This window comes from Symphalangus syndactylus, chromosome 14 (assembly GCF_028878055.3).
Source record: "Symphalangus syndactylus isolate Jambi chromosome 14, NHGRI_mSymSyn1-v2.1_pri, whole genome shotgun sequence".
Taxonomy (NCBI): Eukaryota; Metazoa; Chordata; class Mammalia; order Primates; family Hylobatidae; genus Symphalangus; species Symphalangus syndactylus.
The window spans coordinates 114,203,928-114,224,411 of NC_072436.2; the positions used below are offsets into that span (position 1 = coordinate 114,203,928).

Sequence of the window (20,484 nt, forward strand, 5' to 3'; positions counted from 1 at the left end):
CGAGGCGGGCGGATCACGAAGTCAGGAGATCGAGACCATGGTGAAACCCCGTTTCTACTAAAAATACAAAATATTAGCCAGGCGTGGTGGCGGGTGCCTGTAGTCCCAGCTACTCAGAGAGGCTGAGGCAGGAGAATGGCGTGAACCCGGGAGGCGGAGCTTGCAGTGAGCCGAGATTGCGCCACTGCACTCCAGCCTGGGAGACAGAGCAAGACTCTGTCTCAAAAAAAAAAAAAAAAAAAAAAAAGAAAAATTTATTTTTACTTTTTTGAAATTTTCAATTTCATAACCATTCCAGAAAAATTAATTTATATTTAAAATTTACAGGCCAGTTTCAGTGGCTCACGCCTATAATTCCAGCACTTTGAGAGGCTAAAGCAGGCGGATCACCTGAGGTCAGGAGTTCGAGACCAGCCTGGCCAACATAGTGAAACCCCCGTCTCTACTAAAAACACAAAAATTAGCCTAGCATGATGGCGCATACCTGTAATCTCAGCTATTCAGGTGGCTGAGGCTCAAGAGGCCCTTAAACCCAGGAGGCAGAGGTTCCAGTGAGCTGAAATCACGCCACTGCACTCCAGCCTGGGCAACAGAGCGAGACTGTCTCAAAAAAATAAAATTTACGTACAGTAAAATTCATTTTGGTGTTCAGTTCTGTGGTTTCATAAAGGCATAGAGTCACAGATCCACCATCCCAGTCATACAGGTCTATCGTCCCCCAAATTCCCTCTCTGCCCGTAACCTCTAACCCTTTAATTTTGCCTTTTCTAGAATGTCATGTAAGTGAAAATATACAGTAGGCAGGCTTCTTCCATTTAGCATAAGGCATTTGAAATTCATTCATGTGTTGCACGTCAACTGTTGGATCCTTGTGTTTAATGCTGAGTAGCATCCGTTATACGGATGTAGCACCGTTTTTTTATCCATTCTTTTATGTATCATAATAGCAGCTTTTTAGATATGTCCCTGTTAGACAGTGAGGCACTAAGGATTGGAGTTGCTAAGTAGCAGAACTGCTGTTTTTTGTTTTTTTTTTTGTTTTTTTTTGAGACAAAGTCTTGCTCTGTTTTCCAGGCTGGAGCGCAATGGCGTGATCTTCGCTCACCGCAACTTCCGCCTCCTCAATTCAAGTGATTCTCCTACCTCAGCCTCCCGAGTAGCTGGCCTTTATGCCCAGCTAATTTTTGTATTTTTAGTAGAGTCAGGATTTCACCATGTTGGCCAGGCTGGTCTTGAACTCTTGATCTCAAGTGATCCGCCCACCTTGGCCTCCCAAAGTGCTGGGATTACAGGTGTGAGCCACTGCACCCGGTCCAAGCTGAATTTTGATCAAACCCCAAATCCAGGGTTCTTCCCCACCATATCAAGGAACTGATTTGGTTAAATAACCCAATTAGCATTTCTTTACTGCCCATCCAAGAGGTTGTCAGGTTCCTAGATTTGATGGAAAATTCTCTTTTACCTGGTGACTGCAGGTGGAAGGAGGAGCAGGTACTCCACAGTTAATGCCTCACCATATGTGCTCCTCTTTACTGGTGTAAGAGTAAAGCAAGCTCACCAGATTTAGCATGGATGGGACTGCCCAAACCATACATTATTTCAGCAAATAAATTTGTCTGAGTTACTCCCAGGGTTGACCGCATTGGATTATCAGTCTGCTACTGCAGTGGTGTAGCAGGGGCAGGACCAGCCTGTTTCATGCCCTGGAACAACCAGCCAGCAAAGATCTAACCCTTGGGCCTTCCTCCTCAGTGATGTCCGAGCTCAGCGATGAAGCCAGCGAGCCGGAACTCCTGAACCGCAGCTTGTCCATGTGGCACGGGCTGGGGGCACAGGTCAGCCGGGAGGAGCTGGATGTCCCCCTGGATCTTCACACAGCTGCTTCCATTGGCCAGTATGAAGTGGTGAAGGAATGTGTGCAGCGGTAAGAGATCTCGAGGAACTTCCTCTCACATTTTGAGCAGCGCATTGATGGCTTCGCATCCCACGTGATGGGGCTCTGCACACAGTTGTGGATGTTTAATGCGTGTAGAATAGGTTAACCTGCTTATCTCAGGCAGCTGTCAGTAAGTATTGATGCTGGGCCCTGACAAAGAGGCAGTTTTTATTCCTAGGAAGAAAAAGAGGGAGTAAACTTTAATCAGAAGCTTGTAAACAGCCATTCTTTAACCAGACTAATTTTATTCACTAATTGCAGAAATGCCCAAACAAACAAGCAAAATAAAAATAAAAAAGACAGAAAGTGATGGCCCGGCGTGGTGGCTCACACTTTAATTCCAGCACTTTGGGAGGCTGAGATGGGCGGGTAACTTGAGGTCAGGAGTTTGAGACCATCCTGGATAACATGATGAAACCCCATCTCTACTAAAAATATAAAAGTTGGCTGGGCGTGGTGGCATGTACCTGTAATCCCAGCTACTCAGGAGGCTGAGGCAGGAGAATTGCTTGAACCTGGGAGGCGGAGGTTGTAGTGAGCTGAGATTGCACCACTGCACTCCAGCCTCGGCAACAGAGTGAGAGTCTGTCTCAAAAACAAAAATAAAACAAAAAAAAGAAAAAAGAAAGTGATCCCTGGCCTTCTTTTCCCGGAGGGTTCATTCGATCCCTGTGATCCCTGTTCCCCTCTAGCTTCTGCCAGGGAGGAGGACAGGGGCTGGGCTTTTAGTGCCTCTGGGGAATGACCTCCTGACCTCACTGCCCACCTGCCCTTTGCTAATCTGTGTACAATAGAGACAATAAAAAGCCCCTGGCAGGGTCCATGGCTGCATCTTGCCCATAGTAGGATGTGATCATCTTGTTTTTGGAAAAGGGTCGTCTCCTCACTTCCACCCCCTTATGTTCCACACACAGCCTAACTCTGTCTCCTTGTTCTCATTTGATATTGTGGTGCAGCGACCTCTCTCCCTCTCTCTGCGTGCCTCTTCCAGTTCCCAGTGAGCCAAAGCAAAGCCTTGCTGAAGCCCCAGGTCTCTGGCTCCCAAGTTGTGGCCCTCAGTTAGACATACCCAGCCCATGGAGCGCCGGTGCACCTTGGTACAGGGTGGTCTGTTGTGCTCCCTCCACAGGAGGCTCTAGGCATAGGCAGCTGGGTATGCAGTCAGTACGGCCCCTCACAGGGTCACGTTTGGAATTCTCAGGCTCTTAAGTCTTTGGGTGTCCTGTTAAGATGCAGAGTCCAGAACCGCTCCGCAGAGGAGCAGGGGGAGGCATTTGTGTTGTGATGGGATTTGGACGCTAGCTGAGGTGGAGGCTTGCTGACAGTAAGCACAGGATGGGGCCTGAGGGGAGCTGGGGGCATCAGAAGGGAGGGGTAGGGCTGAACGAGGAGTGGTGAGAGAGCCCCAGAGAGATGCTCTGCTGTTGTGTAAAGGAAGATAGTGTTAGGACGAGCTGGGTGCATTCGAGCCCTGCTGTAGAGGCATCTCCATGCAGCTCCCCTGGTCAGGGGCTGCCACTGAAGCCTGGTATCAGGACCTTCTGGAATGGCTGCCCAGGTGTGCATCCCAGAGTCATTGAGGGCTGCCAGGCAATGGAAGGTAGTTGCCTGGTGTGGTCTAAAATGTGAATCCCGGCCGGGCGCGGTGGCTCACGCCTGTAATCCCAGCACTTTGGGAGGCCGAGGCGGGCGGATCACAAGGTCAGGAGATCGAGACCATCCTGGCCAACACGGTGAAACCCCGTCTCTAGTAAAAATACAAAAAATTAGCCGGGCGTGGTGGCGGGCGCCTGTAGTCCCAGCTACTCGGGAGGCTGAGGCAGGAGAATGGTGTGAACTTGGGAGGCGGAGCTTGCAGTGAGCCGAGATCGCACCACTGCACTCCAGCCTGGGCGACAGAGCGAAACTCTGTCTCAAAAAAAAAAAAAAAAAAAAAAAAGTGAATCCCACAAAAGGGACAGATCCTGGGGTTCAGTCACCAGTTACCCCCACTGCAGGCAAGAACTGGGGAAGGGAAAGAAGGCCTGTGGGCATTAACCGTGTAGGATCCCAGGTAACCATGCAAGTGGGTATTATTTTAAATGTGACTCCCTTGTCCCAACCCCAAAGTCATGGCTAGGAACCCCACAGTTGTTTCCCATGGGAAAATGCATTGCCAGAATTTTAACAGAAATCAGTGAGAAAGATGGGATTCTTTGGTCACAGATTTTTCAAGAATGTTTCTTTAGGGTGAAGTGACAAAGGATGAATCAGCGGCGGTGGGACTTGTCCACGCTCGAGTCCCTTATTTCCTCACTGCTCCTCTCCACCCAGCACTGGGCTAGTAGATGCCAGGCGTGTGGTGGTCAGGGTTTTTCAACTGTGGCTGTGTTGACAATCCAGGCTGGATCATTCTTTGCTGTGGGAGCTGTCCTGGACACTGTGGGATGTTTAGCAGCAGCCTTGGCCTCCACCTGCTAAATGCCAGCAGCCCTTCCCTGCCCAGTTGTGAGAACCAAAAATGCCTCCAGACGTTGCCAGATATTCCCTGGTTGAGTGCCACCTGCCTATCTGGTGGTGTGAAAGAACATAGCTGGCCCTGAGCTAGGAGGATGTGAAATCAGAGCAAGGAGATGAAGGCTCAGGGCCTCACAAGGCAGTGTACGAGCAACTGTCAGCATTTCTCTGCCTGTCTGCCCCCAATCCCCACAACGTCCAGGGTGGCAGATAACTTCTGCTTCCTGTCAACTCATCCCGCCTGGCCTAGCCTCGCCACCAGCTTTGGTGAACCTCACATGCGAGGCGGCTGGCCATGTCTAGCATATCTTGCGTTTGTTTAGGAGAGAGTTAGATTTGAATAAGAAGAATGGTGGTGGCTGGACCCCGCTGATGTATGCTTCCTACATTGGCCACGACACCATCGTGCACCTGCTGCTTGAGGCGGGGGTGAGTGTGAATGTGCCGACCCCAGAAGGGCAGACTCCACTGATGCTGGCCTCCAGCTGTGGCAACGAGAGCATCGCCTACTTTCTCCTCCAGGTGAGCTACGAGGGAACTCAGGCCCAGAAACCTGAGGGGCTCCGTGGCTGCCTTGACAGAGACGCGAACCACTGCAGGCCACGGTGTTCGTGTGTGCTCGTGTAATCACTTCTGATTCTTGCAGCATGGCCGCCTGGAGGGCGCCCGTCCCACGCAGAGGAGATGAGGCCGTAACGCACATTCTGTGTTCTCTTGAAGCAAGGTGCAGAGCTAGAAATGAAAGACATCCAGGGCTGGACGGCCCTCTTCCACTGTACCAGCGCCGGGCACCAGCACATGGTCAGGTTCCTCTTGGACAGTGGAGCCAATGCCAACGTGAGGTGATTGCCACGTCTTTAGTGGCCACAGGAGTGGCCTAGGTGTCATCTGACTCTAAGGAGGGTGGCTCTGGAGGCAGCTAACCAGAGTTTAGGGCCACTCTACGAGAGGCTCAAGATGAGGGGTAGGACCATTGTCCTTTGAGGCGCGGGCCTTTTCCTACATCTGTGAGATGCATCTCTTCAAGCCCTGTTAGCTTCCTTTTCTTTATCTGAAACCCACCTGGGTCATAGAGTTGTAAGAATTACATGTTTTATTGTATGCCATGGGGCTAACATACTGAATGGCATTTAAATGTCATACATTACATGCAAATTCCTTCCATTTTCTTGCCTTTTGTATGGATGAGGTGAGGTGATGCTTTAAAAACAGTCATGAGGCTGGGCCGGGCGCGGTGGCTCACGCCTGTAATCCCAGCACTTTGGGAGGCCGAGGCGGGCGGATCACAAGGTCAGGAGATTGAGACCATCCTGGCTAACATAGTGAAACCCCGTCTCTACTAAAAATACAAAAAAATTAGCTGGGTGTGGTGGCGGGCGCCTGTAGTCCCAGCTACTGGGGAGGCTGAGGCAGGAGAATGGCATGAACCCTGGAGGCGGAGCTTGCAGTGAGCAGAGATCACACCACTGCACTCCAGCCTGGGTGACAGAGTGAGACTCTGTCTCAAAAAAAAAACAACAAAAAAAAAAACAAAAAAAAACAGTCATGAGTTTTGGCCGGGCGTGGTGGCTTGCACCTGTAATCCTAGCACTTTGGGAGGCCAAGGCGGGCGGATCATGAGGTCAGGAGTTCGAGACCAGCCTGGCCAACATGATGAAACCCCGTCTCTACTAAAAATACAAAAATTAGCTGGGCGTGGTGGCGGGTGCCTATAATCCCAGCTACTCGGGAGGCTGAGGCGGGAGAATCACTTGAAACCGGAAGGCAGAGGTTGCAGTGAGCTGAGATCACACCATTGCACTCCAGCCTGAGCAACAAGAGCAAAACTCCGTCTCAGAAACAGACAAAAAACCAGTCATGAGTTTTGTATGTTGGAAGTGGGATTGTTGTCTAAAGCTTGTCATGATAATAATCACCTTTGAACAAACGCAGCAGGTACCAATGCAGCACCCACCCTGGCTGTCATCCATCCTAAGACACCTCATAATTTTGTATTTGTATGCCACTAAGAAAGAAAAAATATGCTGCTAATTAACATTCAACTCGCCTGTTGATTTAAAGATGTTGTGTGACTTGAGAGTTGTGAAAATATGAACACTGCGTGTCTTAGAATGGATGAAAACCAGCATTTCCCATGCATGGTTCCTGACTTCTAGACCAACATGAGACGAGGAGGGATTCGGAAGCCCTCTGAAGACAGTGCCGAGTTAGCATAACCAAGCATGAAAAGCAAGCTTCAGGAGCTAAGCGTGGCAAGGACAGCTTAGATCATTAGTACTTGAGCTTTTCAGAGTGGGTTCGTGGAGGACGTTGAACTTGAAGCCAGGATTTGGGTGAATGGGTGGGAGACGTTAGCTTTCTGTGAGGCGTGAGGAGTTAGAACTGCTTTTTGAATATGATTGAGGTGGAGATTTCAGAGGTAGCAGGTGGGAATAGCCAACAGGTGGGACAGTAGGCAGACATCTGTCTTTAGGACAAAGACCAGCCCTGGGGACAGACACCAGAAGAGTAAATGGAGCTGATGTGTTATATTCACTGTTCTCATCTCGCCTGTTAATTCTTGAAAGGGAGAGTGTTCTACACTTAGGGATCGGTGACTCGTGCACTGCCCTGGGTTTATCTTCAGCAGGGAGTTTTTGCCTGGCAGAACTCGTCTCTGCCAATCATCTGACTGTGGCCCACATCTTGCAGGGAGCCGATATATGGATTTACTCCTTTGATGGAAGCAGCTGCGGCTGGCCATGAGATAATCGTGCAGTATTTTCTGAATCACGTAAGTGACCCTGTTTATTAGCATGTAATGTAGTCACAGTAAATGAGGAATCATATTACTGAAGTATAAGCTATTACAGAATTTTCCTTTGCACAGAAGTAACTGTCTTTCATTCATTTATTCAACACATTTTCATTATCTGTTGACACCCGGTGTTGAGTGGTGCTTAGGCATTAAGGGTACAGTGGTGAGTAGAAATAGACACCTATTCCTGTAATAATGTTGAAAATACTATTAGAAAATTATGGAAAAATATTTTAAAAGTAAATAGCACTCATAATCCTATCACTTAGAAAAATTATATAGAATAAGAAGGCAGAGATCTTCGTCTCTTTTTCAACCTCTCTAAGATGCCCACTTGGTTTGAGAAAGAGTTGCCCTAGGACTTTTCCTCTGTTGTGGAAAGGTGTGTCTGTAGGCAAGTGTGTGCACATTGCTTTGTGTTTTGAACAAAGTGGGATTCTACGTATATTCTGTAACTTAGAGACATCTTACAGACATCTTACCTTTGTACAGTATTCCGTGTACAATCTGTCTCAGTTAATTTAATGAGTTTCTTATTAGTAGAAACTTAGTTTTGAACATTTTGCAATTATAAACAGTGCTCTGGAAATATCCTTTTATACATAGCTTTAATACATTTGCAGTTATTTCTGTATATTGTATTTCTGTTTTATTTTATTAATTTATTTTTTTGAGACAGGATCTTGCCCTGTATCTCAGGGTGGAGTTTAGTGGTGAGATCGTGGCTCACTGCAGCTTCAACCTCCTGGGCTCAAGCAAATCCTCCTGCCTCAGCCCCCAAGTAGCTGGGACTACAGGTGCATGCCACAATGCCCCAGCTAATTATTTAATTTTTTTTTTGGTAGAGTTGGAGGTGTCACTATGTTGTGCAGGGTAGTCTTGAATTCCTGAGCTGAAGTGATCACTTCAGCCTCCCAAAGTGCTGGGATTACAGGTGCAAGCCTGTCCACACAGAACCTTAATATAATTCATAATATATATTCATAATATTCATAAATATTCATAGCAGTATTATTCATAGTTGCCAAAAAGTAGAAACAACCCACAAGTCCATCTGCTGAGGAACTGATAAACAAAATATGTATCTATATAGCAGGATATTATTCAGCCCTACAAAGTAATGCAGTACTGCCCCGTGCTGCAGAATGGGTGAACCCTGAAGCATTAGGCTGGGCTGGGTGCGGTGGCGCACGCCAGTAATCTCAGCACTTTGGGAGGCTGAGGCCAGAGGATCGCTTCAGCCCTGGAGTTGGAGGTTGCACTGAGCTATGATTGCACCGCCTCACTCCAGTCTGGGTCACAGAGTGGATCCTGCCTCAAAAAGAAAAAAGGAAAACGCTAGGCTCAGTGAGAGAAGCCAGACACAACAGGCCAGTCAGTGTGTGATTTCATTCATATGCAATGTCCAGAATAAGCAAATACATAGACAGAAAATAGATGAGTGGTTTCCTGGGTCTTGGGGGATGGGAAGATTGGGGTGATAAAAATGTGCTAAAATTGTTTGTGGTGATGGTTGAACAAGTGTGAATATACGAGAAGCCATTGAATTGTACATTGTAAGTGGGTGACTTGTTGGTATGTGGGTTCTATCTTTATAAGGCTGTTAAACCCAATGGGGGGAAGTGCAGGCGGTCCTGATGAATTCCCACTACCAAGGTTGTCTCTCGTCCTGCCCACCAGTCATAGACAAAGGTGTCCATTTTCTCATGTCCTCACCAGCCCTGATGTCAGTCAACCTTTTGTCAATCTGGCAGGTGAATTGTGGCATCTTATTTTAGTTTGTCCTTGTTAGAGGAGTTGAATTTTTTTTTTTTTTTTGGAGACGGAAGTCTTGTGCTCTGTCGCCCAGGCTGGAAGGCTGGAGTGCAGTGGCGTGATCTCAGCTCACTGCAACCTCTACCTCCCAGGTTCAAGCAATTCTCCTGCCTCAGCCTCCCGAGTAGCTGGGACTACAGGCGCACGCCGCCACACCTGGCTAATTTTTTGTATTTTAGTAGAGATGAGATTTCACCATGTTGCCCAGGCTGGTCTTGAACTCCTGAGCTCAGGCAATCCGCCCGCCTTAACCTCCCAAAGTGCTAGGATTACAGGCATGAGCCACCGCGCCCAACCAGTTGAACATTTTTAAATAGATTTCTTAGCCATTTGTATTTTTTTTTTTTTTTTTTTTTTTGAGACTGAGTCTCACTGTGTCGCCCAGGCTGGAGTGCAGTGGCATGATCTCAGCTCATTGCAACCTCCACCTCCCAGGTTCAAGAGATTCTCCTGCCTCAGCCTCCCGAGTAGCTGGGACTAAAAATACAAAAAATCCTGGCTAATGTTTTGTATTTTTAGTAGAGATGGAGTTTTACCATGTTAGCCAGGATGGTCTCGATCTCCTGACCTCATGATCCGCCTGCCCTGGCCTCCCAAAGTGCTGGGATTACAGGTGTGAGCCACCATGCCTGGCTGGCCATTTGTATTTGTCTTATGAGTTGTCTATGTTTATAGCCCAATTTTCTTTTTTTTTTTTTTTTTTTTTTTTTTTTGAGACGGAGTCTCGCTCTGTCGCCCAGGCTGGAGTGCAGTGGCGCGATCTCGGCTCACTGCAAGCTCCGCCTCCCGGGTTCACGCCATTCTCCTGCCTCAGCCTCTCTGAGTAGCTGGGACTACAGGCGCCCGCCACCACGCCCGGCTAATTTTTTTTGTATTTTTAGTAGAGATGGGGTTTCACCGTGGTCTCGATCTCCTGACCTCGTGATCCGCCCGCCTCGGCCTCCCAAAGTGCTGGGATTACAAGCGTGAGCCACCGCGCCCGGCCCTATAGCCCAATTTTCTATTGGATAGTTTGTTTTTTTTGTCACTTATTGGTGGGAATTTCTTAAATAATGAAAATTTCACATGGTATCTCTTTTTAACAAAGAATATTGGGACAGAATATGCACGTGGTACGCATGCAGACCAGAAGGCGGGTGCACCGCAGGCTTGTCCCCCACCCTGCCTGCGTCTCCCTGGCACCCTCCCCACGGGCGACTCTGGGACTACACCCACACATGTGCATGGTCCTACCCCATGCACAGCTGCTCCCATCTTCCTTTTTTTTTAAAACTTAATCATGAAGATTGTTCTACATTGGTGTATAAAGAGACGGGGCCAGGTGCAGTGGCTCACTCCTGTAATCGCAGCACTTTGGGAGGCCAAGGCAGACAGATCACTTGAGGTCAGGAGTTTGAGACCAGCTTGGCCAACATGGTGAAACCCGCCTCTACTAAAAATACAAAAATACAAAATACAGGTGGCTGGCACTGTAATCCCAGCTACTTGGGAGGCTGAGACAGGAGAATCACTTGAACCTGGGAGGCGGAGGTTGCGATGAGCCAAGATGTTGCCACTGCACTCCAGCCTGGGTGACAGAGTGAGACTATCTCTAAATAAATAAATAAATAAATAAAGAGACGGGGTCTTGCTCTGTCACTCAGGCTGGAGTGGAGTGGTGCAGTCTCAGCTCACTGCAGCGTTGACCTCCTGGGCTCAAGTGATCCTCCTGCCTCAGCCTCCCAAGTAGCTGGGACTACAGGTACGTGCTACCATGCCCAGCCAATTTTTGTAATTTTTTTGTAGAGACAGGGTTTTGCCATGTTGTCCAGGCTGGTGTTGAACTCCTGAGCTCAGGTAATTCGCCTGCCTCGGTCTCCCAAAGCCCTGGGATTACAGGCACAAGCCAACGCGCCCAGCCCCTTCTCTTTTTTTCTTTTTTAAGACAGGGTCTCGCTCTGTTGCCCAGGCTAGAGTGCAGTGGCGCGATCTCAGCTCACTGCAACTTCCGGGTTCACGCCATTCTCCTGCCTCAGCCTCCCGAGTAGCTGGGACCACAGGCGCCCGCCACCATGCCCGTCTAATTTTTTATATTTTTAGTAGAGATGGCGTTTCACCGTGTTAGCCAGGATGGTCTCGATCTCCTGACCTCGTGATCCGCCCGCCTTGGCCTCCCAAAGTGCTGGGATTACAGGGGTGAGCCGCAGTGCCTGGCGTCTCTTTTTTTTTTTTTTTTTTTTATGGTGGCATGGTATTCCCTGTAGGGATGAATCAGAGGTTTTTTTGTTTGTTTGTTTGTTTTGAGACAGAATCTCACTCTGTCGCCCTGGCTAGAGTGCAGTGGTGCAATCTCAGCTCACTGCAACCTCTGCCTCCCGGGTTCAAGCAGTTCTCCTGCCTCAGCCTCCTGAGTAGCTGGGACTACAGGTGTGTGCCACCACGCCCGGCTGATTTTTTGTGTTTTCTTTTTAGTAGAGACGGGGTTTCACCATGTTAGCCAGGATAGTCTCAATCTCCTGACCTTGTGATCGGCTCGCCTCAGCCTCCCAAAGTGCTGAGATTACAGGTGTGAGCCACTGTGCCTGGCCGAATCAGAGTTTCTTTAACAATAATCTACAGATAGTATTAGGTCCTTGCTAATCATTTACTGTTATGCACAGTGCTGTGCAGAATACCTTTACACATGTGTCTGTAAACACGTGTGACCACATCTGTATGGTCCAGCACTAAAGTTACAAGTTTTGGGTGAAGTGTAAGTACAGTCTTAATGTGGATGTTGCCACTGCCATCTTCCACTCCCACCACAGTAAGAATCATGCGTCCTAAACTATGAAGCACTCAAAAGAGTATAGAGGTAAGATAGCCACCCACACAAACCCAGTACCTGTGTGTGACACACATTAACCTCTTGTCTCATCTGCCTCAGCTCCTCTCCCGTTGTGTTTGTAAAGGACACAACCAAAATCCCCTTTATATGCCTTTCTATTTCATCCACCTTCTTCCTTTTCCAGAGGCAAAACTCTCCAGCTGCCTGTGTGTACCTCTCCTGTCCCTGATTTTATATTTTTATCATATACTGTGCATCCTTAACACCATGTGTAGACTTGTTTTGAATCTTGAAAGATGGGTGTAAACAGCATATCAGATTGTGTGTGTCATTCAGCAGCATGTTGGTTCATGCAGGCAAAACGCACTCTAACAGCTGTGTGTGTGGAGGGGTGCCTCAGTCACCTTCATCCTCTCCCTTATTAGTGGGCTCTTAAGTTGGGTTCCACTTTGCTCTTCTGACAGTGCTGCCGTTGACATTTCTTTTTTTTTTTTTGAGACGGAGTCTCACTCTGTCACCCAGGCTGGAGTGTAGTGGTGCGATATTGGCTCACTGCAACCTCCACCTCCCGGGTTCAAGCGATTCTCCTTCCTCAGCCTCCCGAGTAACTGGGATTACAGGTGTGTGCCACCATGCCTGGCTAATTTTGTATTTTTAGTAGAGACAGGGTTTCACCATGTTGGTCAGGATGGTCTTGAACTCCTGACCTCAAGTGATCTACCCTCTTCGGCCTCCCAAAGTGCTGGGATTACAGGCATGAACCACTGCGCCCAGCCTGCCATTGACATTTCTTACATGTCTTTTTAAGCACATATGGGAATTTCTTTGGGAGCTTAGGATGTGTTCTTCAAAGTAGAGTCTTTGTTTTGTAAGGTGGGTGAATCTCAGTCAGTAGTGAGTAGTGTAAACTTGCTTTCTTCCGTAGTGGTCCTGGTTCACACCCCTCCCCTTAGGGTGTTAGACTTCTTTTTTTTTTTTTTTTGAGATGGAGTCTCTCTCCATCGCCCAGGCTGGAGTGCAGTGGCGCGATCTCGGCTCACTGCAACCTCTTTCTCCCAGGTTCAAGCAATTTTCCTGCCTCAGCCTCCCGAGTAGCTGGGACTATGGGCACTGGCCACCACACCCAGCTAATTTTTGTATTTTTAGTAGAGATGGGGTTTCACCATGTTGGCCAGGATGGTCTCAATCTCTTGACCTTGTGACCCGCCCGCCTTGGCCTCCCAAAGTGCTGAGATTACAGGCATGAGCCACCGTGCCTGGCCTTTTTTTTTTTTTTTTTTTTTTTGAGATGGGGTCTTGCTGTGTCCCCAGGCTGGAATGCAGTGGCATGATCTCAGCTCACTGCAACTTCTGACTCCTGGGCTCAAGCAATTGTGCCTCAGCCTCCCGAGTAGCTGGGATTACAGGTGTGTGCCACCATATCCGGCTAATTTTTGTATTTTTAGTGGAGACAGGGTTTCACCATGTTGGCCAGGCTGGTCTCGAACCCCTGACTTCATGATCTGTCTGTCTCATCCTCCCAAAGTGCTGGCATTACAAGCGTGAGCCACTGCGCCTGGCCAGGATGTTAGACTTCTTTGGCTCCCATGGTCATATTAGTGCCTCCTTTTGATTTTTGCCTTTCTTTGATTTCTGATGAGGTTGAGCATCTTTTCATTTTTTAATTTTAATTTGTTTTATTTTTTATTTTTCTGTAATACTTTATACTTATCTTTAGTGGCCATTTGGGTTTCTTTTTCTGCAAATAATTTTTATTTTATTTTATTTTTTATATATGGTCTTGCTCTATCACTAGACTAGAGTGCAGTGGCCTGATCATGGGTCATTGCAGTCTCAACCTCCTGGGCTGAAGTAATCCTTCTGCCTCAGCCTCCTCAGTAGCTGGGACTACAGGCACGCACCACCACGCCTGACTAAGATTTTTTTGTAGAGACAAAATCTCACTATGTTGCCCAGGCTGGTTTTGAACTGCTGGCCTCAAGCAGTCTTCCCACCTTGGCCTCCCAAAGTGCTGGAGTTACAGACGTGAGCCACCATGCCCGGCCGGATAATTCTTTGACAGATAATCCTGCTGACATGAACTAGACTTCCTTAAGACACATGATAGAATCAATAGCCCAGAACCATAAAGAGCGTCTATTTGTAAGTTGAGAGTCATTTTAAGTAAGGTAGAACTGGAGATCATAAGACATATGTACTCTTATAATTTTTGATTGTATGTTTATTTCTTTTTGAGACAGGGTCTCACTCTGTTTGCCCGTGCTGGAGCACAGTGGCGCCATCATAGTTTGTTGCAGCCTCAACCTCCCAGGTTCAAGGGATCCTTGCAACTCAGCCTCCTGAGTAGCTGAGACCACAAGCACATTGAACCACACCTAGCTGATTTAATTTTTTTGTAGAGTTGGGGTCTCACTAAGTTGCTTAGGCTGGTCTCAAACTCCCGGCTGCAAGTGGTCCTCCCACCTTGGCCTCCCAAAGTGCTGGGATTACAGGCAGGAGCCACAGTGCTTGGCCAACAATCTGCATGCCTTTACTAGATTCCCCAAGTGTTAACATTTCACCTCATTTTCTTATCAGTCTCTTTATATATAACATACATATCTTTTTTGAATCATTTAAATGTAAATTGTGACATAATGCCCCTTTTTCCCTAAATATGTATTTCCAAAAAGTAACAGTTTCATTATGTATTTCCTAAAAGCAAGAATGTTCTCTTTCCCAGTCACACAAAGTTATCAAACTCAGGAACACTGAGTTCTTCCTCCAGCACTTTAATCAAGAATCAAAGTGTTGGTTAGTGACTGCTTGGTGGAATGGGGCAGGACTGGCAGCAGGTGGCCCGATGGCCTGGGTGGTTTGCCTGCCAGGGAGGCTGGTGGGCAAGCCCTGTCTGGAAGCTCCTCTCTCCCACATTCTTCCTGCCGCCCAGTTGTTAGACCACCTGGAGCCAGAGGAGGGGGCCCACCCGGTTTCCCAGCCTGCCCCTCCAGAGGTGGGCTCCATTTCTGGAGGTAGAGAACTGGGCAAGTCTGGGCATCCTGTGCTCTTTGCTAGGGGAACAAAGGGCTGTGGCTGCTTTGTTTCTCCCTCATTTCCCTTCTGCCAGTGGGGCCAAGTCCCAGCAGCTCAGTCAGGAGAAGAGGATATGGATCTGTTTGGGCCTCTCTCTTTAAGAGAAAGTTGATTCATGCCTTCCAGATAGTCTTGTTCCATGGTTTCTAAACTTTCTGATCCCACCTTCATGTTAAAATGAATTTTGATCATGTGTCTCTTTAGTAATATGGACATTATAAAATAGGAAAAAAAATCTTTTAAAGCATAAGTAGATAAAAATTTATTTTCATGTCAGGCACAGTGACTCATGCCAGTAATCCCAGCACTTTTAGAGGCCAAAGTGGGAGGATCACTTGAGGCTGGCGTTGGAGACCAGTCTGGGCAGTACAGTGAGACCTTGTCTCTACATTAAAAAAAAAAAAAAAAAAATTGGCCAGGCGTGGTGGCTCATGCCTGTAATCCCAGCACTTTGGAATGCCAAGGCAGGTGGATCATCTGAGGTCAGGAGTTCAAGACCAGCCTGGTCAGCATAGTGAAACCCCATCTCTACTAAAAGTACAAAAATTAGCCGGGCATGATGGCAGATGCCCGTAATCCCAGCTACTTGGGAGGCTGAGACAGGAGAATCACTTGAACCCGGGAGGCAGAGGTTGCAGTGAGCCGAGATTGCACCATTGCACTCCAGCCTGGGTGACAGAGTGAGACTCCATCTCAAAAAAAAAAGCCAGTTGTGGTGTGTGTTTGTAATCCCAGGGAGGCTGAGATGGGAGGATCACTTGAGCTGGGGCAGTCAGGGTTGCAATGAGCCAATGTAATCCAGCCTGGGCCACAGAGTGAGATTCTGCCTCAAAAACAAAACCAAAAATACATAACAAGTTAAAATTCTACATTAAGGAGGCTACTGTTTTATTCTGGTTAAAACCTTAGGGTTCCTTCTATCAAACTTAAACTATAATTTTTTTTTTTTTTTTGAGATGGAGTCTCCCTCTGTCGCCCAGGCTGGAGTGCAGCGGCTCACTGCAATCTCTGCCTCCCGTGTTCAAGCGATTCTCCTGCCTCAGCCTCCCGAGTGGCTGGGATTGCAGGTGCGTGTCACCACTCCCAGCTAACTTTTGTGTTTTTAGTAGATACAGGCTGGCCTCAAACTCCTGACCAGACTGGTTGTTGGCCAGGCTGGTCTCAAACTCCTGACTTCAAGTGATCTGCCCACCTCAGCCTCCCAAAGTGCTGGGATTACAGGTGTGAGCCTCTCTGCCCAGCCAATAAATTATTTTTTATTTTTATTTTTTATTTTTGAGGTAGAGTCTTGCTTCGTCTGTTGACCAGGCTGGAGTGCAGTGGCGTGATCTTGGCTCACTGCAACCTCCACCTCCTGGGCTCAAGCGATTCTCCTTCCTCAGCTTCCTGAGTAGCTGGGACTACAGACGTGTGCCACCATGCCCGGCTAATTTTTGTGTTTTTAGTAGAGATGGGGTTTTACCACGTTGGCCAGGCTGGTCTTGAACACCTGACCTCAGGTGATCCACCCGTCTCAGCCTCCCAAAGTGCCGGGATTACAGGCTTGAGCCACCGTGCCCAGCTTATAAATTATTGTTACTATTTATTTTTTTTTTTTTTTTGAGATGAAATCTCACTCTGTCACCCAGGCTGTAGTGCAGTGGCATGATCTCAGCTCACTGCAACCTCCGCCTCCTGGATTCAAGCATTTCTCCTCCCTCAGCCTCCTGAGTAGCTGGGACTACAGGCATGCGCCACCATGCCCGGCTAATTTTTGTATGTTTTAGTAGAGACAGGTTTTCACCACATTGGCCAGGCTGGTCTCAAACTGATGACCTGTGATCTGCCCGCCTCGGCCCCCCAAAATGCTTAGATTACAGGTGTGAGCCACCACGCCCGGCCTATAAATTATTTTTTAAGGCTCAAAGTTTCATAGGTAATTTTTAACCAGAGTCAAAAGTAGGATGGGGGGCAGTCTAGAAAGTCAAACTCCTTACACTTTGTGAAAACACAGTTTTTTCCTGTATCCCTGCTCAGAGACCACCTCTGCCTTCCCCACCGACTCCATGTGGGGGTCAAGGTTGAGGCCCCCTGGTCTAACAGGAGAGACAGTTGCAGTATGGGTGGTAGGAAAACTACTTAAGGGTTGTGATTCTTTTTTTTTTTTGAGATGGAGTCTCCCTCTGTCGCCCAGGCTGGAGTGCATTGACGCGATCTTGGCTCACTGCAACCTCCACCTCCTGGGTTCAAGCGATTCTCCTGCCTCAGCCTCCTGGAGTAGCTGGGACTACAGGCGCCCGCCACCACGCCCGGCTAATTTTTTTTTGTATTTTTAGTAGAGACAAGGATTCACCATGTTGGCCAGGCTGGTCTCGAACTCCTGATCTTCTGCTCCGCCCACCTCGGTCTCCCAAAGTGCTGGGATTACAGGCGTGAGCCACCACGCCCAGCCCTGCTTTTTTCTTCTTAATGATGTCTTGTGCACCTTAGTCCTTGTCACTGCAGGTACTCCCACCCACCGCGTAAATGGGCGAGAGGCACTCTGCTTTCTGAATATGCTCTCAGGTGGCTCACTGATCTCTTCAGTTCCTTCTGATTCTCACTATGCTGAATGCCACAGTGAAAATTCTAAATTGTAGTGTATGTCCTGCATTATTTCCTTAGGCGCCGCTGCACTTCAGCCTGGGTAACAGAGCAAGATCCTATCTCAAAAAAAAAAAAAAAGCAAACTTGCTTATGGTAGTACATTTTAAAAACATAGGAGATTGGAAAATTGGAAAAATCTCCATCAAAAATAATACATAACTTAAAAATAGCAACATTTTGGGCATGTTACCTTCCAATATTGTTTTCTGTGTATTTTTTTTTGTCTCATTTTGCAGGAGTTGTAATGTATATGTAGTTTTGTATCATGATTCTTTATTTTTTTGAGACAAGGTCTCGCTCTATTGCCCAGGCTGGAGTACAGTGGTGCGATCTCAGCTCGCTGCAGCGTCAACCTCTGGGACTTAAGTGATCCTCCTGCCTCAGCCTCCTGAGTAGCTGGGACTACAGGCATGTGCTGCCACACCCTGCTAATTTTTATTAAAGATGCTCCCCTTTTCCGGGGTCCCGCCTCCTCCTCTGAGATTTGGCTCTGGCTCCCCTGCCTCCCCCAGCTGCCTAGTCTGACAGGAGAGGACAGTTACAGTGTACAGTGACACCAAAAACATGCTGTATTGATTATAGTTTGTTTTTTTTCTTGTGGAGGTGGGGTCATGCTGTGTTGCCCAGGTTGTTCTCCAACTCCTGAGCTCGAGCGATCCACCTGCCTTGGCCTCTCAAATGCTGGGATTAAGGCATGAGCCACCTCACTTGGCCACGATCCTTTTTCAACTTGATCATACAGCTGAGCTCTTTGTAAGTATCATCATCTATGGCAATGAGATAACTGAGTCCTCATCCCCCTGAGCATTCAGGTTTTCTCTAGGTAGGTTTTCATTATTGTGAATATGTTGTATGTTGTGCCAAACATCCTTTTTTTTTTTTTTTTTTTTTGTGAGACAGAGTCTCACTGTGTCGTCAGGCTGGAGTAGTGTAGTGGCATGATCTCGGCTCACTTGAACCTCCGCTTCCCAGGTTCAAGCGATTCTCCTGCCTCAGCCTCCAGAGTAGCTGGGACTACAGGCACCCGCCACCACACCCGACTGATTTTTGTATTTTTAGTAGAGACGGGGTTTCACCATGTTGGCCAGGATGGTCTCAATCTCCTGACCTCGTGATCCACCCACCTCGGCCTCCCAAAGTGCTGGGATTACAGGCATGAGCCACCGCACCCGGCCTGTGCCAAATATCTTTGTGCACTAAAGCCTTCTCTGCATTTAGGGTTATTTCCTTAGAGTCATGGAAGTGGAATTGTTGCGCTGCGAGACTTGTAAATACATTATAGAGCTTTGGATCAAAGTTACGAATTCTGCTTCAGAGGATGGTGCTTTCATTCTGACTGGTTTAAAAGGCTGCTTTCTTTGAAGACAAGTGAAGTGAGTGAGACACAGCCCAGACGCAGAAGGTGAAGGCTGAGATCTCCACATGGTGGCTGCCAGCCCCCTGCAAGGGAGGTCATGAGCGTGGGAGATGACTCCCCAGCCCTCAGCCCCCCTCATCCTTGTCACTAAGAAGAGAGTGAGAGCAAAACTTGTGGCTGTGGTGCAGACAAGCTTGCCTCTTTTTCATGCAGATGTGATGTTTCCCACACAGGGAGGCAGTCAGAAACCAGCATATGCCCTTCTCTCTTCCCAGCCAGCAGCCCAGGAAGGGCAGGCGCTTTGAAGGAGAGGCCCCTAATTACCCTTTCACGGACATTCACAGGGAGTCAAGTTGGACGTGAGAGACCACAGTGGCGCCACAGCCCGGATGCTGGCCAAGCAGTACGGACACATGAAGATCGTGGCCTTGATGGACACTCACTCGCCCTCTCTGCCCAAGAGCCTCTATCGGAGCCCAGGTACCCACACCTGCCAGCCGCGCCCTGCTGGGGTCTCTGGTTGCCTTGAGCTTTAGGTGACCTGGCAGAGAAAAATGTCCCCCCCTTCCCTGGCTCCCACCTTCATGTCAAGTTTGAGGCCCCTGCTCTAACAGGAGAGAAGGATGGTTACGATGGAGAGTGGTACAAAACCAGGCTGTAGTGACTGTAGAGCCTTTCTGTAGTATGCTTGACTACCGAGTAGGGGCAGGCCCCTCTTAGTTTTCTGTTTTCACTGTTTCCTGAGCTATGGCTTGTTCATTTTTCTATATGAACTTGAATATCAACTTGTCTAGCTCCTTAAAAACAGTATTGATATTTTTATTGAGATTGTGACAATGTGTAAATTAACTATATCTTTGTGTTGTTGAGTTGTCCTATCCAAGAACAAGGGATGACTTCTTGTTCCAGTGTACTTTTGCGTCTTGCAGGAGGGTTTTAAATTTTTCTTCATCTACATTTTGCATATGACTTAATTTTATTCCTAAGTGTTTGATCATCTTTATTGCTATTGTAAGTGGGGTTTTCCCTATCATTATATCCCTTTTTTCCCCCAAATCTCAGGGTATTAATTACTCAGTGCTATTTATTTTTTATTTCAGAAGTTTTTTGGGAAACAGGTGGTGGTTGGATACGTGAATAAGTTCTTTAGTGGTGTCATTTTATTGTTTAACTGCATATTGTCAGTGTATTTGAAGGGAGTGGATTTCTGCAAACTTTTTTTTTTGAGACAGGAGTTTTGCTCTTGTTGCTCAGGCTGGAGTGCAGTGGAGCGATCTTGCCTCACTGCAGCCTCCGCTTCCCAGGTTCAAGCAATTCTGCCTCAGCCTCCCAAGTAGCTGGAATTACAGGTGTGCACCACCATGCCCAGCTAATTTTTTGTATTTTTAGTAGGGATGGGGTTTCTCCATGTTGGTCAGGCTGGTCTTGAACTCGCAACCTTAGGTGATCCACTCGCCTCAGCCTCCCAAAGTGCTGGGATTACAGGTGTGAGCCACCGTGCCCGGCCCCGCAAACTAATTTTATATTCTGCTACCTTACAGAATTCTTTTTTTTTTTTGAGACGGAGTCTTGCTCTGTCA

At 47.8% G+C, this 20,484-nt stretch overlaps 1 protein-coding gene across 26 annotated transcripts in view; it reads left to right on the plus strand.

Annotated features, from left to right (window-relative positions):
* ANKS3 (ankyrin repeat and sterile alpha motif domain containing 3) overlaps positions 1 to 20,484 on the plus strand; it is a 39,308-nt gene that overhangs the window by 3,444 nt on the left and 15,380 nt on the right. For 5 of the 26 annotated variants that reach the window (XR_010115801.1, XR_010115808.1, XR_010115804.1 and 2 more), the window contains exons 2-8: positions 1,075 to 1,130; positions 1,753 to 1,924; positions 4,756 to 4,954; positions 5,153 to 5,274; positions 7,124 to 7,205; positions 15,879 to 15,989; positions 19,249 to 19,384. Coding sequence is in view for 15 of the 26 variants with exons in the window: in XM_063618281.1 (XP_063474351.1) it covers position 1,130; positions 1,753 to 1,924; positions 4,756 to 4,954; positions 5,153 to 5,274; positions 7,124 to 7,205; positions 15,879 to 15,989; positions 19,249 to 19,384 (823 nt within the window). In the remaining 11 variants the exon portion in view is untranslated. Of the gene's footprint in view, positions 1 to 1,074; positions 1,293 to 1,752; positions 1,925 to 4,755; positions 4,955 to 5,078; positions 5,275 to 7,123; positions 7,206 to 15,878; positions 15,990 to 19,248; positions 19,385 to 20,484 lie in introns of those variants that run through there. The other 21 variants (XR_010115806.1, XR_010115807.1, XM_055242857.2 and 18 more) reach the window with 12 other exon arrangements.